This window comes from Microtus pennsylvanicus, chromosome 8, assembly GCF_037038515.1.
Source record: "Microtus pennsylvanicus isolate mMicPen1 chromosome 8, mMicPen1.hap1, whole genome shotgun sequence".
NCBI classification, from domain to species: Eukaryota; Metazoa; Chordata; class Mammalia; order Rodentia; family Cricetidae; genus Microtus; species Microtus pennsylvanicus.
The window spans coordinates 21,539,069-21,551,444 of NC_134586.1; the positions used below are offsets into that span (position 1 = coordinate 21,539,069).

General features: G+C 49.0%; 1 protein-coding gene across 1 annotated transcript; it reads right to left on the bottom strand.

Moving 5' to 3' along the window:
• Positions 1–1,754: 1,754 nt before the first annotated feature.
• Positions 1,755–9,126, bottom strand: Fgf23 (fibroblast growth factor 23). Its single transcript, XM_075981852.1, has 3 exons — positions 8,916–9,126; positions 3,828–3,931; positions 1,755–2,195 (listed from the first exon to the last, which is right to left on the bottom strand). Exons 1-3 carry the CDS (start codon positions 9,124–9,126, stop codon positions 1,755–1,757), a joined length of 756 nt encoding a protein of 251 aa, XP_075837967.1.
• Between the last annotated feature and the right edge of the window lie 3,250 nt (positions 9,127–12,376).

A 12,376-nucleotide genomic window follows, 5' to 3' on the forward strand; every position in this document is an offset into this window, starting at 1 on the left:
AAGTCTTCCAAATAAATAAATAAATATTGCCACATGCGAAGGGACCTAAGAAATTACAAAGTTACCTTGGCTCTGCCATAAAGAAAGCCACACGGTGTTGGGCTAGTACGTTTACAACCAGTTGGCTACTCGAGTCCTTTCTGGGTTTTTCCCATGTAGTTGCCTCAGTGGGAGGGCCTCCGGTGGCTACTGTGCAGAACGATGCCCACAAGGGGGAAATGGAAGCCAGGGAAGAAAAAGGTTGGGGTGCATGGTGTCTACTGCCATGCACGGTTTTAGTGTTTTGGGGGTGGGAGCTGGTTGGTCCTTCACCGTTGCCTGATGTTCCTCTGATAAGCAGAAACAATGGATTCACTTCTGAGTCTGGGTACGTGGAGAGAATGGAAAAGGCGTCTGAATCAGCTTTGCCACTATTCTACTCTTCAGGTGTTCATTTGAATAGAGGTAGAAAGGGGGCGCCCTTTGTTGAAGTCTTTCACCAGCTGAGGCTCAGAAGAGAGTAGAACTTCAAAGCCTGTTCTTGCTGTTCACTGTGAGGCTATGCTCGCCCCAGGACAGCCCTGGGGTTTCTGAGACTTCTGAAAAATGTGTTCATTTAATGCCCTAAGAGTTCCCAAGAGTAGCCTGCATTTCTGGGTTAGCCCCTGCTAGAGACCTTTCCTGCTAGCTAAACCCATGGGATCCCTTTTCACTTAGGAGGGGGAAAAGAAAAGACTTCTGTTTGCTTATTTGTTTTTCAGTCCACAGAAAACCTAGCCTAGTCCTTGAGATGCCAGGACTCTTCCTCCCGTCCTGACACATGTCCACAATCCGCCTAGAACATACCACAACTCAACCGGCTGGCGGAGGCTTTCACAAAAACGCCTCTACAGAGAGTTCGTGCATTTGCGTTTTGCAGAACACCTGGCAATGTGGACATTCCTAAACCAGGGCGGCAGAAAAGGACGTCCTGCTCAGAGTGCTGGCAATAGAGAGCGGGGTCAGAACTTGTTCTGCGAATCTGGCAGAGAGGCTGAACTTTGTGGAACGTGCTTCCGGTCACCTCGCGTTTGCCTCTCCTTGTCAGCCTCCTGCCTACCTTTCCAGCAAGAAGAAATCAGGGTTTTCTTTCTTCAGCTTGCCCAGTGAAGCCATTAAGGTGCTCAAACGCAAAAAAAAAAAAAAAAAAAAAAAAAAAAAAAAAAAAAAAAACCCATATGGGTCCCAGCACAGTAACAAAAAGCTGTAGCGATAGCCTCTTCCCTGTGCTCAAGGTGTGAACTCTGGATCATCTTTTCTTAATTCTAATTGACCAGTGAGAATGCTAGGCAACAGACAGGCTAATAAAAGCCAAGTTTACCTGTTAGTTTTCTTTTTTAAAAAAATGAAAAGTGTCTACTTTACCTGATGGGGTATTTATAACAGATTAACATAATAAATTACGTGTATGTGTGTGTGGTGGTGGTGGGGGGGAGTATTGTGCGTGTAAGTGCAGGTGCTTAGGCAGGCTAGAAGCATCAGATTTTCTTGGAGCTGGTAGTTGTGGGTGCTGAGAACTGTCCTCTGTGTGAGCAGCACAGGATCTTAAGCTCTGAGCCATCTCTCCAGCCTCCCACTGTTGGGTTTTATTCCTAATGGTAGTGCCTTGGCTGGGACCTCGCAGGTGACTCTCAGGCCCAAAGGGAAGGGGGAGAGAAACAGGCACCCCAGCCTTCCACCTTGCACGTGGGCTGAGCCGACTGAAGGATGGAGGCTGAGGCCGCCCGGCTGGTGGCCTAAGCGAACCTGGGAAATGGGCGGCAGCGGTCAGCGCCTCCGACACCCCCGCGAGCATTCCCGCGGCCTCTGCGCAGTACGCCCAGTGGGTCACTGGCCGCGGGCCCGCCTTCCTCGGCGCTCTGCAGCTCCCGCGAGCAGGATACGGGCATCGGCGTGGCACGGGGCCGCGGCTTGAGCACGTTGAGCGGGTCGCGCTCCGGAGGGTCCTCGGCGCTGCGCGTGTGGCGGCGTGGTCGCGCGGTGTGGAAGCGCAGCAGGGGGACCTCGTTCCTGCGCGCCAGGAACTGCGAGAAGGGCGGCGGGTTGGTGCCAGGCTGGAAGGGGCGCTTGGCGCGGCTCAGGCTTACTAGGTAGTGATGCTGCGGCGACAGGTAGACGTCGTAGCCATTCTCCAGAGTCCACTGGCGGAACCTGCAGTTCTCCGGGCTGAAGTGATGCTGTAGGGGAAGGGGAGCACGAGGAGATGAGGATCGCCGTTCGGTTAAGAGGTACTGCTCAGCCCAGCCCAGCCCCGCACCTCCCTCTTAAGAAAGGCTGTCCCAGCCCTGAACTTGGCCCTAGCTTCAGGAAAGTGGCCGCTGTAAGAACCCTGGAGGGCACTGCACGAAAGACCTTGATCTGGAGCCCAGCTTGCTGGAGCAGGGCTCAGAAAGAGTTTGATGACACTCCTCTTGTTCGGTGTCCGCGAGAATTCAACATTCATATTCTTATTCATAGCCATTCATTCTCTCTGTTTATGTCTCTGTCTCTCTTGACTGTCTTCAGGGGGACTAGGCTAACATTCATAGTCTCTAGCCCCTCCTCCTTTGCTCCCTGTCTCCCCCTTCCTGGGAACTGACTATGGTTTCATATAGGCCAGGCAAGTGCCTTACTACTGACCTACAGTCCCAGTCCCTCTTCTACTTTATTCATTTTGAGGCAGAGACTCATGGAGTTGCCTGGGTTGGGCTTGAACTCTGCTGCTTCTTCAAGGAAGACCTTGAACTTTCAGTCCTCCTGCCTCAGCTAACCAAGTAGCTTTGATGACGGCTTGGGCCACTTGGCCTGGATTGGAAGGAGGTTGTGGCTTGTCTCTGCCTAGAGACTGGAACTGGGATGGACTTTGAAGGGTCAAACATATGTGAAGGTACTGACACCAAGACATAGTGTAGACTGAAGATCAGGGACTTGAATTTGCTAGCGGATAATCTGGGTTTGAACTTCATTCTCCCATTTGTACTGAGTTTTATAGAGTGTCTACCCTGACCTTTACATATTTCCCAGACTGCACAGAGAATTCTAGAGGCGAGGGCTTCCTGTGTGCATAGGTGTCTATTCACTCTGGACAGATGTTTTTGCAGGTGCTGGGAGCGCACAGCAGTAACTAAACAGAAGACTTTTACTTCCGTAACTTCGTAGTGACATTGATAAGGGATTCCTAAATCAGTTGGTCCTTCTTCGTTTCTACCTCAAAATGATTGGGACTATGCTTTAGCCTTTAGTTTTGAAAAACCTTGATTTACAATCTGAAGGACCAGCCATCACCCTGAGGGCACAGGTAGTTAATTGGTGGTTATTAGTAGGAGGGAGAGCTTCGGGTAATGTGACCCACCTCCCTTTTTCTAAGGGAAGAGACCGAAGTTGGGAGGATTGAAAGAACTTATTCAAGGTCACAGTTGGTAGCAGAACTGTGAAGACACCAAGGGTTTCTCACCTTTTCTAATGTATAAATTAAAAATACAAATTGGCATGGCTTTAGAACCTACAACTTAATAGGAACTGTGTTCCGTGCAAGAATGCATACCAAGGGACAGCAAGACCAGAGGCCATTTCCTATTGGGACTGAGTGAAGTGCTTAGTGACATCAAGTAGTGACCAAGGAACACTCTAAATGGAATCTCTAAAGTTCGAAATATTAACCCCCTGATGAGAAATACAGTTAGGGCTGGAGCGATGGCTCGGTGATTAGGAATGCAGGCATGCTCCTTTTTCAGAGCTCAGTTCCCACACAGACATAGGATTTTAGAATTCACGTACTAGAGAAAGAGATAAAGTCATTATAAACTGGACCAACACAAAAAGAAACTCACTGATCCAAAAATGTTGCCTCTGAGATCCATACAAAGGAACCTTCTAGTCGCGGCTCCTGTTATGACCACGAAGCCGGCGTCCTCTGATCTGATCATCAGGGCACCTGCAAGAAAAAAAATCTCAGGTCAAAATATGCAGTCACCCCTCCCTGGAAATGCTTTCTGAAAACACCCCCTCCCCGTGACACGTCTCTGTCGGGGATGACATCACACAGCTCTCCGAACACCCCTCCCCCCGTGACACGTCTCTGTCGGGGATGACATCACACAGCTCTCCGGGTCTAACTGCCACTCTCATTTCCGGTGACCCCCAACTCCCACATCAATGCACTTCCTCACCTCCTGCTTTATTGTCCTCCCGCACGGGGCACCTTGACTTTCCAATGTCCCCCATCCACGCAGCACACAGATTTCCCTCCATCTGGATGCTATTTCCCTCTTTGCCTGGCTAATATCTTTTAGAGTTCCGGGCAGCAGTTGAGCCCTTCTAAGACGGCTGCTTCTGTGATTTCTGTGTTGAGATGTCATTCAGTGACCCAGCTTGTATAGAGCCCGGGTCCCCCTCACTCCCCGTCCCAATCTGTATGCTCAGAGATGGTCTCTTACCCCTACCTGCTGAAGATGTTTCCTTCAAAGTCAGCTGTAGCCATCTCTGTTTCTTACCTCCCTGACCAGTATTGCTCTTCAGTATAGGACCCCTGTTGTTACTACGGCATGCCCCCTTCTGGCTCTATCATATCTGCATGCCTAAAACCTTTCCCAGAGAAGCAGAGACACCCCCCTCCCCCGAAGACATTTAATAGACATCAGGGATGATAGAATTTGCTTCTTGGACCCAGCCCTTTGTGCTTTTCTCACTTGAAGATGCTTGCTCTTTGTGGATGCTGGTCTTGGACAACTTTCAATAAGCTCACTTAAAAACTTGCTTTTGATTACGGCCTGCAGTATGCGTGTATCAGCTGCACCTTAAACAATGGGTCGATACCTCGAAAGGGGTATTCCGTAATAAAAGCAAGATTAAGCCACATTGTGTTGGAAGCTGAATGGGGATTCAGCAAGACTGGACATTTTCTGTTGAAAGTAATTCCCTTAGATCTTTAAGGACACTTTTAACTGCCTGCTGCGGAACTTCACCTCACGGCTCCAAGGAGGCTGCGCAGACAGGACTTCTAATCCCGCTTCAGGAAACAGTCTGTGCCTAGTGTGTGATAGAACATCATGGGATGCTGTGAAGCCAAGGCCTCTTTCCCACCCTGTGAGGCTCAGAACAAACACCTGCAAGGGGAGTGAGCAGGCAAAGGTCAGCTCCCTCCTAACTACAGAGCCTGGTACACGCTGAAGCTGGCATCATGTGGACAGAGGGGATGAAGGCAGACAGGAGCCCAGGGAGGTGGCAGCAGAAGAGGACCAATCAACAAAATGTGTTTGTTTTAAATGGTTCAAAGTTGGGCTGCAGGTTAGCCAAGTGGGAGACGCACATGTGTTCTTTCAAAACGATGCCTGACTGTGTGTCACAAATGTATAGCTGATTTTATGAAAACTCAGACAGACATAGAAATACAGAAGAATTTCTGTCCTGAGGGCTTTTTGGCCCAATCGAGGGAGCTGAGGAGAGTGATTACATTAAGTATGTTTTCTTTTCCTTCCTTCCTTCCTTCCTTCCTTCCTTCCTTCCTTCCTTCCTTCCTTCCTTCCTTCTTTCCTGTCCCTCTTAAGCACTCTATATGTTTTAAATTCTCATAAACTGTTATAATGTTAAAATAAACATCATTATCATTTAGTAGCTGTTGTCATTTTAATAGTTATTGGAGCATCTTTAAGAGACAAAGAGGGATTCGCACTCAGGGCAGTGACATCTTCCTGCCCTGCAGCTTTAGCCTCCGACAGGGAAAGTGATGAAATGCCACGGGGACATACAAAAGGTGATGAAATTGCCCATGAGGGATTCTGGTCCCAATGTGGCTCCTTAAGAACCTTGTGGTCTTGGGGATGTCATCACTGCGGCCCCAGTCTCTGAAGCAGTCTTCACTGTGACGTGAGCATAGCATAGCCGTTCCTGCCTGCTTGGTAGGGGTCCCACCAATCAGGAGGGATAATGCTTGCAAGAGCGACTTGGCAGCTGACCACTTCCGCACCCTGACACCTTGTCAGCCTGCCTGGTGGTGGGAGGCACTGCAGGCAGTGAGCACAGTACCCTCACTTTAGGAACAGTCCTGATGGAAAGCGCACTGCGGAGTGAGTGGCTACCAGAGGGGGCATTTTTGAATGAAGCCAACAGCAGTCAGCAGAAACGTTCACTTGGCCAAGCACATGCTAAGCCGCACACTGAAGGAAAGGAATGAGCAACTCTTTCCTGCCATTTCCAAAAAGTGAGCTTACTGGGGAGTGGGAAGCTGACATTGTTCATATTAGAAAAAGATTACCAACCCCGGGGAAGCCCCCAAACCCTTCTGAGTTCAGGGGAGCTTGGGCGCCTTTGGGGCAGATCATCCTATCTTGTTAAGACCAATAACCTAAACAGGAGTTGGATACTCAACTCTTAACCAAGAACTTACTACAGCAAAACTTTACATTGAGACAGCAGAAACTGCTGCCCTGTTTTGTCTCCTTAAAGATGTGATGAGAGGCCCTGACCTCCGGGGGCACTGAACATACGTGGTTCAAAGAGGTACATGCAAAGAAGACCATCATACATATGAAATAAAATAAATAAGATTGGAATAAAACCAAGTTTTGCTGTAAATAGCTAATTAATTAGGGGATGATTATATTAATAATATGTAAAGATAAGAACAAGATAAAGATAAAGTCTGTTTTTAGGGAAATACACATAGCTGAGCAGTACTTCAGGTCCAGGTCCCCACCCCCCAAAAAGGAAAGCTTACACAAGATAAAATCACACACAAAAGCTGAAGTCAGGTCAGTTCATTGTACTGCCTCTCAGCCACCACGTCCATTGCTCCAGGCTTCCTCCAGCCCCCGTGTCTGTCAGCACCCGAGGAAAAAGGCCTGCCATTCGGATTGCTTTCAAAGCAGGCTGACACCATACATCCTCCCCCTAGCCAGCCTGGACTGTTCCCGACTGACTTCTTGGTCTCTGCAGAGGCCCTCCAGCAAAGGAATTCTATGATTCTATGCGTTCTCTATTTATAAGCAAATTCCCAATCTCTGAAACCAGAATAGTTTATCCTTATGCCCTGCCCAGTGTTTGAAATCGCATGTGGTCTTGCAGCGGAAGTCGGGGCAGTTTTCCAGGGGAGGAGCCCAGTGGTGCTTCCTAAAAGTTCGATAGTCCGCTGGGAAATGAGAAGTCCATGAAGAACTATGTTGTTTGCAGTGACAGGGGCTGGGTGGTCAGGCACCTTGGAGGTCCTGTTTCACAGAGCACAAGCAGTGCTGGGGACCCATGAAGTGTACCTGGATTTATTGCAGGTTCTCCCCATCAGGCCCTGACTTCCAAGAAGGAACTCTAGGGTCCTGCTTTACCCCCTTGAGTTCTGGACGATGCTTGGTATTTGGAGAGAGCCTTTCTCCTCTGCACCTCACATACCAGTGTAGCCCTTGAACAGGTGTAAGCTGCTGGCTTTGTGTGTGCCTGTATTTAGCTGCTAGATTTAAGGTCTATTGATCATAGCAGAGAGATTGGCATGCATGCAACAAGGCCACATCCAGAAACTGCGTTCACCCATTACAACAGCAGAGGATAACATAATCCCTATAGAAAGTTCTTCAGTGAAATGCAGATCGTTACTACTCTGAATGCTCTAAGTGAACCCAGTTACATCCTCTGAACTCCTCCAGGAACTTTTTAGATTTTGGCTTGTATTTCACATGCCTGGCTGTCTTGTCTTCACGCCTGTGCACCACATGTGTGTAGGCTTTGGTTTTTCTTTCATGTGTCTTGCTGTCTGGTCTGCGTGTATGTCTGGGCACCGCATTTCTGCAGTGCCATCGGAGGTCAGAAGAGGGCATTGGATCTCCTGGAGCTGGAGCTAGGGATCGCTGTAAGCCACTACTCGGTGCTGGACTGAACCTGGCTCCTCTGCAAGAGCAGCAAGTGCTCTCAGCTGCTGAGCCAGCTCTCCAGTCCTCCTTGGAATACTTCTTACACGACTGCTAAAATAGAAACCATGTTTGCCAATACCCATCTCTCATCTCTCTATTTTCTATATATCAGCCCTTATGCTTGAAGGGGCTCTTATTTTAATACATGTAATTGATTGACATTTGTGGCTGGTGATCCAATTTTCCATAGACTCTATCTTTAAGAATATTCCAGGTGTTTCACGGCACCAGGGAGTTCACAACCAGTTCAGTTTGTTAGCAACTAAACACATTTCAACTTCCCAGAGAACCACCAACTCCTACAGGGAGCACCCAGCATACCCGTTGGATAGATGCATACAGTCAGACTTGTCAAGGAAACATATCTCAGTGGACTCTCTGTAACACATGCCCCTTGAGAAGGTTTTGTTTTGAAACAGAGTCTTGCTTTGCAGCCCTGACTAGCCTGGAGCTCACTATGTAGACCAGGCTGGCCCTGCATTGTATTAAGAATGTGCCTGGCTCTTGAGAACATATCCTAGTCAGAATACTAGACCTCAGAGTTGAAGAGTCCCTGTTTCATCTATTTTAGATCTTGGGATCCTGGGATCTCCCCCACTGTCCCCCACGGTCATATTTCATCATCTGTGGCTCTGTCTGGGTTATTCTCTTTGAGTCTTGTCTTTCTATCCATTTTCCCTCCGATTCCTAGACAGAAGGAAAGAAAACTGTCTCGTGTCATTGGCAGTGATTATTTGGGTTGAGAAAAACCTGTAAGTCCAATTAAGGAGGAGGAAAAACATCTTCCTCTTAGGTCCCCCCCCCACACACACACAGAGAGAGAGAGAGAGAGAGAGAGAGAGAGAGAGAGAGAGAGAGAGAGAGAGAGAGAGAGAGAGAGAGAGAGAGAGAACACCGTGCACCAAGAATCTAGAAAATTAGCTTCTCCCTCTCATCTAGCTCCAGACTTCCCCTGCACCCCTGCAGGTCAACAACAGGACAACAGGTAGCCTCCCCTCTTCCCATCCTGGAGCCAGTACTCACTGTAGATGGTCTGGTGGGGTGTGCCATCTACACGGCCATCCTTGTGGATCTGTAGGTGATAGCTGTTCCTGGCTGTAGCCGTGTACAGGTGAGTCAGGCTGTCCCAATTGGAGCCAAGCAGAGGGGAGGTGTCAGGGTAGGCTCCAACAGTGCCCAGGCTGCAGGCACCACACAGAGCACCCACCAGGAGTCTGAGGCAGGTCCCCAGCATCGCACTGCTCTCTGAGTGGCTAATGCTGAGTTTGAAATCTGACACTCGCAGACAGGCCGGGACCTTTGCTGGCCTTCTTCTCTTCCTAGGAAGAAACTGAGAAGTGGAGTGGGGATCCTGGATTCCCTCCTTTCGGCCCCGGGGCTTTTAAAGGGTAGTGGTATGACATCAAACAGGAAAAACAACGCTGCCACATCCTCTGTGTTGTAATCGGCCTTTTGAAGAAAAAGCCCAGGCTCCTTAGGCTTGCGGAAGGCACGTTGGTTCCAGGCACACACATACAGGCACGCACACGCCCCTCAATTTCAAGCCAGTGCTCCCAAAAGTGAAGAGCGCGTGGGCAAAAGTTATCTATGACCGTGGGTCATCCGTTGACCTGTCCCACTTCCATCAGGAAATGTGAAGGCAGCCAACAATCTTTAAAAAAAATAGCAACACACCAGTCACCCGCCTCCTCAGCAGCTCACCTCCCTTCAGTGTACTGAGTTTGGTTTGCTGAGACCTTTTACCTCCAGCTGCCAAGAATGTGCCGAGCTACTCCTGGATGCTGCATTAGGCAGGTGTCTTGATTGATACGGAGATATATGGTTCCATCACAAGTGAGACCCCACCCCCCCACATACCTCAGGGTGGGTTGTTAGGTAGGAACAAGAGCTCACCACCCCCATTCCCATTTGCAAAGACTTCAAGACAAGAAGAAAGAAAATAAGGTCTTGAGGTCAGCAAAAATGGCAAGGTCTGGCTTCTCAGTTTCCCTCGTTTGGATGATGCAGGGACCTAAACTGGCAATTATGGCTTTGCCAATAGGAAGGAGACTCATTTGGAGGATTGGAACGACACTGCTGGCTAAGCGGAGGGGTCTGAGGACAGGAAGCATCCAGGAGCTGAAGGATGGCATCTCCATGGCCGGGATCTGCACACTGGGACCTGGTTGTGTGAGTGGGTGCCTGGTGGCAGACAATGCTCTCCACGCACCCTCTGCAGAGGTGCATCTGATGCAGGGTGGAGGAGTTGGGGGTGTGTGCTAGAACTAACACATATAGTCAATTGGAGAGCAGGCTGCTGTACCAGACACCAGAAAGGCAAGACCACAAGGAGAGACCTGCTCACTCAACTATCCCAGTTTACTGAGTGCCTACCATGGAGAGGTATACCATATAGGACATCAAAATCCACGTAAGAGAGCAAGATGGGACCAATCCAGCCAAGAAAGCAGGCAAAGACAGGTAACCATGGTGTAAAGCACTGGTTGAGGCAAGTGGAGATGCCAGTCTCACCTCCAAAAGAGCAGAGGCGGGCAGACTGGACGCTGGCTCCCCTAAGCCCTTGGAACACTGCATTAACTCCCATAGGCTGTCAGAGCCAAAGTTATATGACCTACCTCTGGGTAAGAAAGAACAGGTAGCAAAGAGATCACTTTCCCCTCTAGCAACCCAAGCTTTCTCCCAGGCTATATCTTCAGGGAATATGTGCTTGTCACTCACTCCAAGGTTGGTAGAAGTTGCCTGACATTTAATTGTTCATGTCTGAGTCTTATTTAATAATGACCACAAGGGAGTGGTGGCACACGCCTATGTTCCCAGTGTTTTGGAGATAGAGGCAGGAGGACCAGGAGTTTAAGGTCAGGAGGTTGGAGGCCAGCCTGGGCTACGTGAGATCCTGTCTCAAATGCCTACTAAACGCCTCCAGCCCCTGGCGCTATCAGACTTGGGTTGTTCTCAGCACTGGTTAGAGAAGCTTTACTCTGCAGTGGGCAGCGGCCGATGCAGACTAGCAACTGGTCAACGTACAGAGAACAAGGGACTGAGAGCTCAGCCCTAAATTGGACACCAGTATCAGCATCCACCCCCATGAAGGCACAGAGGACGTCACAGAAGACAAGGTGGAGAGACTTCAAAGCTGGAGGAAGGGGAGGAGTGCTGGGATATACTGTCGCCTGGGCCATACAGCTGCTGTATCCACAGAGCTCCAGCAACTGTGTTGCCTGTACAAGGTCAAACCAACCAAACCCGCAGCATAGACAGAAGGGATAGATTTCCAGGCCTCAACCCTTACTGAGGAGGAACTGTTGGCAGGAAATCGTTGCTGGGGGAAGAATGGTCATTGTTTTTTGGATGTGGTCACTGGTAGGTTTCCCATGCTCCAGGGAATGGTCCCACATTCATACACATAAGACCACTCTAACTGCACCTGATGAGTTATCGAGGGAAGAGATACGATATTAAGTTGGGAGGGTACATGTTGAGAGAGATAAGGAGAGTTTGAGGGGGGTGATGGGGTAGATATGATCATAGTTCATTGTATACATGTATCAAATTATCAAAAATAAAAATTTAAAAAAGAAAATCCCAATAACAATAGCAGTCACAAAACAGTTCATAGCTGATTGAAGGAATAATTGGCTTTCAGCATTGAAATGCTATTTTCTCAGAAACATTTACTGATTGCTTATCCCATGATTCCTCTTCTGGTTAGGAATGGCAAAAGCCTATGGAGTTCCTGGGAGCCAATTCATGGCTACTGAGACTCTTCTCTGAGAAAAGAGGTGAGAAGGAGGGAATTTTAAAAACCAAGCACAAAACAAATATTCTTCAAGGCGTCTGATACCACTTTAAAAGGCTTTGCTCATTCCCAAGCTCTGTGGGAGTACCAAGTTAGCAAGATGTGGAAGAAATGCTAAGGGCATTCCCAGAAGCAAGGCCCTCGGAAGCGGAAGCGTGGCACAGCCCTCCAACTCAGAAGGAAGGGGAGAGTTGAAGAAGCTTTGCGGGAGCCACAAGAAAGGCTGTCACCCACCATGGCTGGCTGGGATTCTGGAGAGACAGCGGGATAGATCTCTGGACCTTTCCACTTGTCTTACAAGGAAGTGATGTCCACAGACTTTCCCTCAAAGAGAGGCTCTGGACACTCAGCAGCCGGATCGAAAGGCAGGAGCCTTGTTTCTGTAGGGTGTGAGAGACACGTTCCCCACTCGACAAGAGTGGAAGATGCAAGGCTCTCCAAATAGTTCTTTGCATTTCGCAGTTGTGGAAATGCTGAGAATGAAGATGAAGTTTTTCCTATCGGAACAGGGTGGAGGCGATGTTTCCAGCTCCCGGGTGCCTTTCCAGCTGGAGGACCCTGTGGGATTCCCAGAAGAACTTTAAAACCCAAACATCCTAGGATTGATCTGATGTTATCACTGCTGAAGCAGGAGGGGTCAGGACGGGAGATTCGCCATCTGTGCTTTGTTCAAAAGAACTTGGAATAT

Bases quoted from the DNA above. Each gene is read 5' to 3' on its own strand.
- Fgf23 (XM_075981852.1), bottom strand. From the start codon at position 9,126: ATGCTGGGGACCTGCCTCAGACTCCTGGTGGGTGCTCTGTGTGGTGCC. The intron at 3,932-8,915 runs GTGAGTACTGGC...TTTTTCTTGCAG, and splicing joins ACCCCACCAGACCATCTACA to GTGCCCTGATGATCAGATCA. The intron at 2,196-3,827 runs GTGAGTTTCTTT...CTTCCCCTACAG, and splicing joins GAGGCAACATTTTTGGATCA to CATCACTTCAGCCCGGAGAA.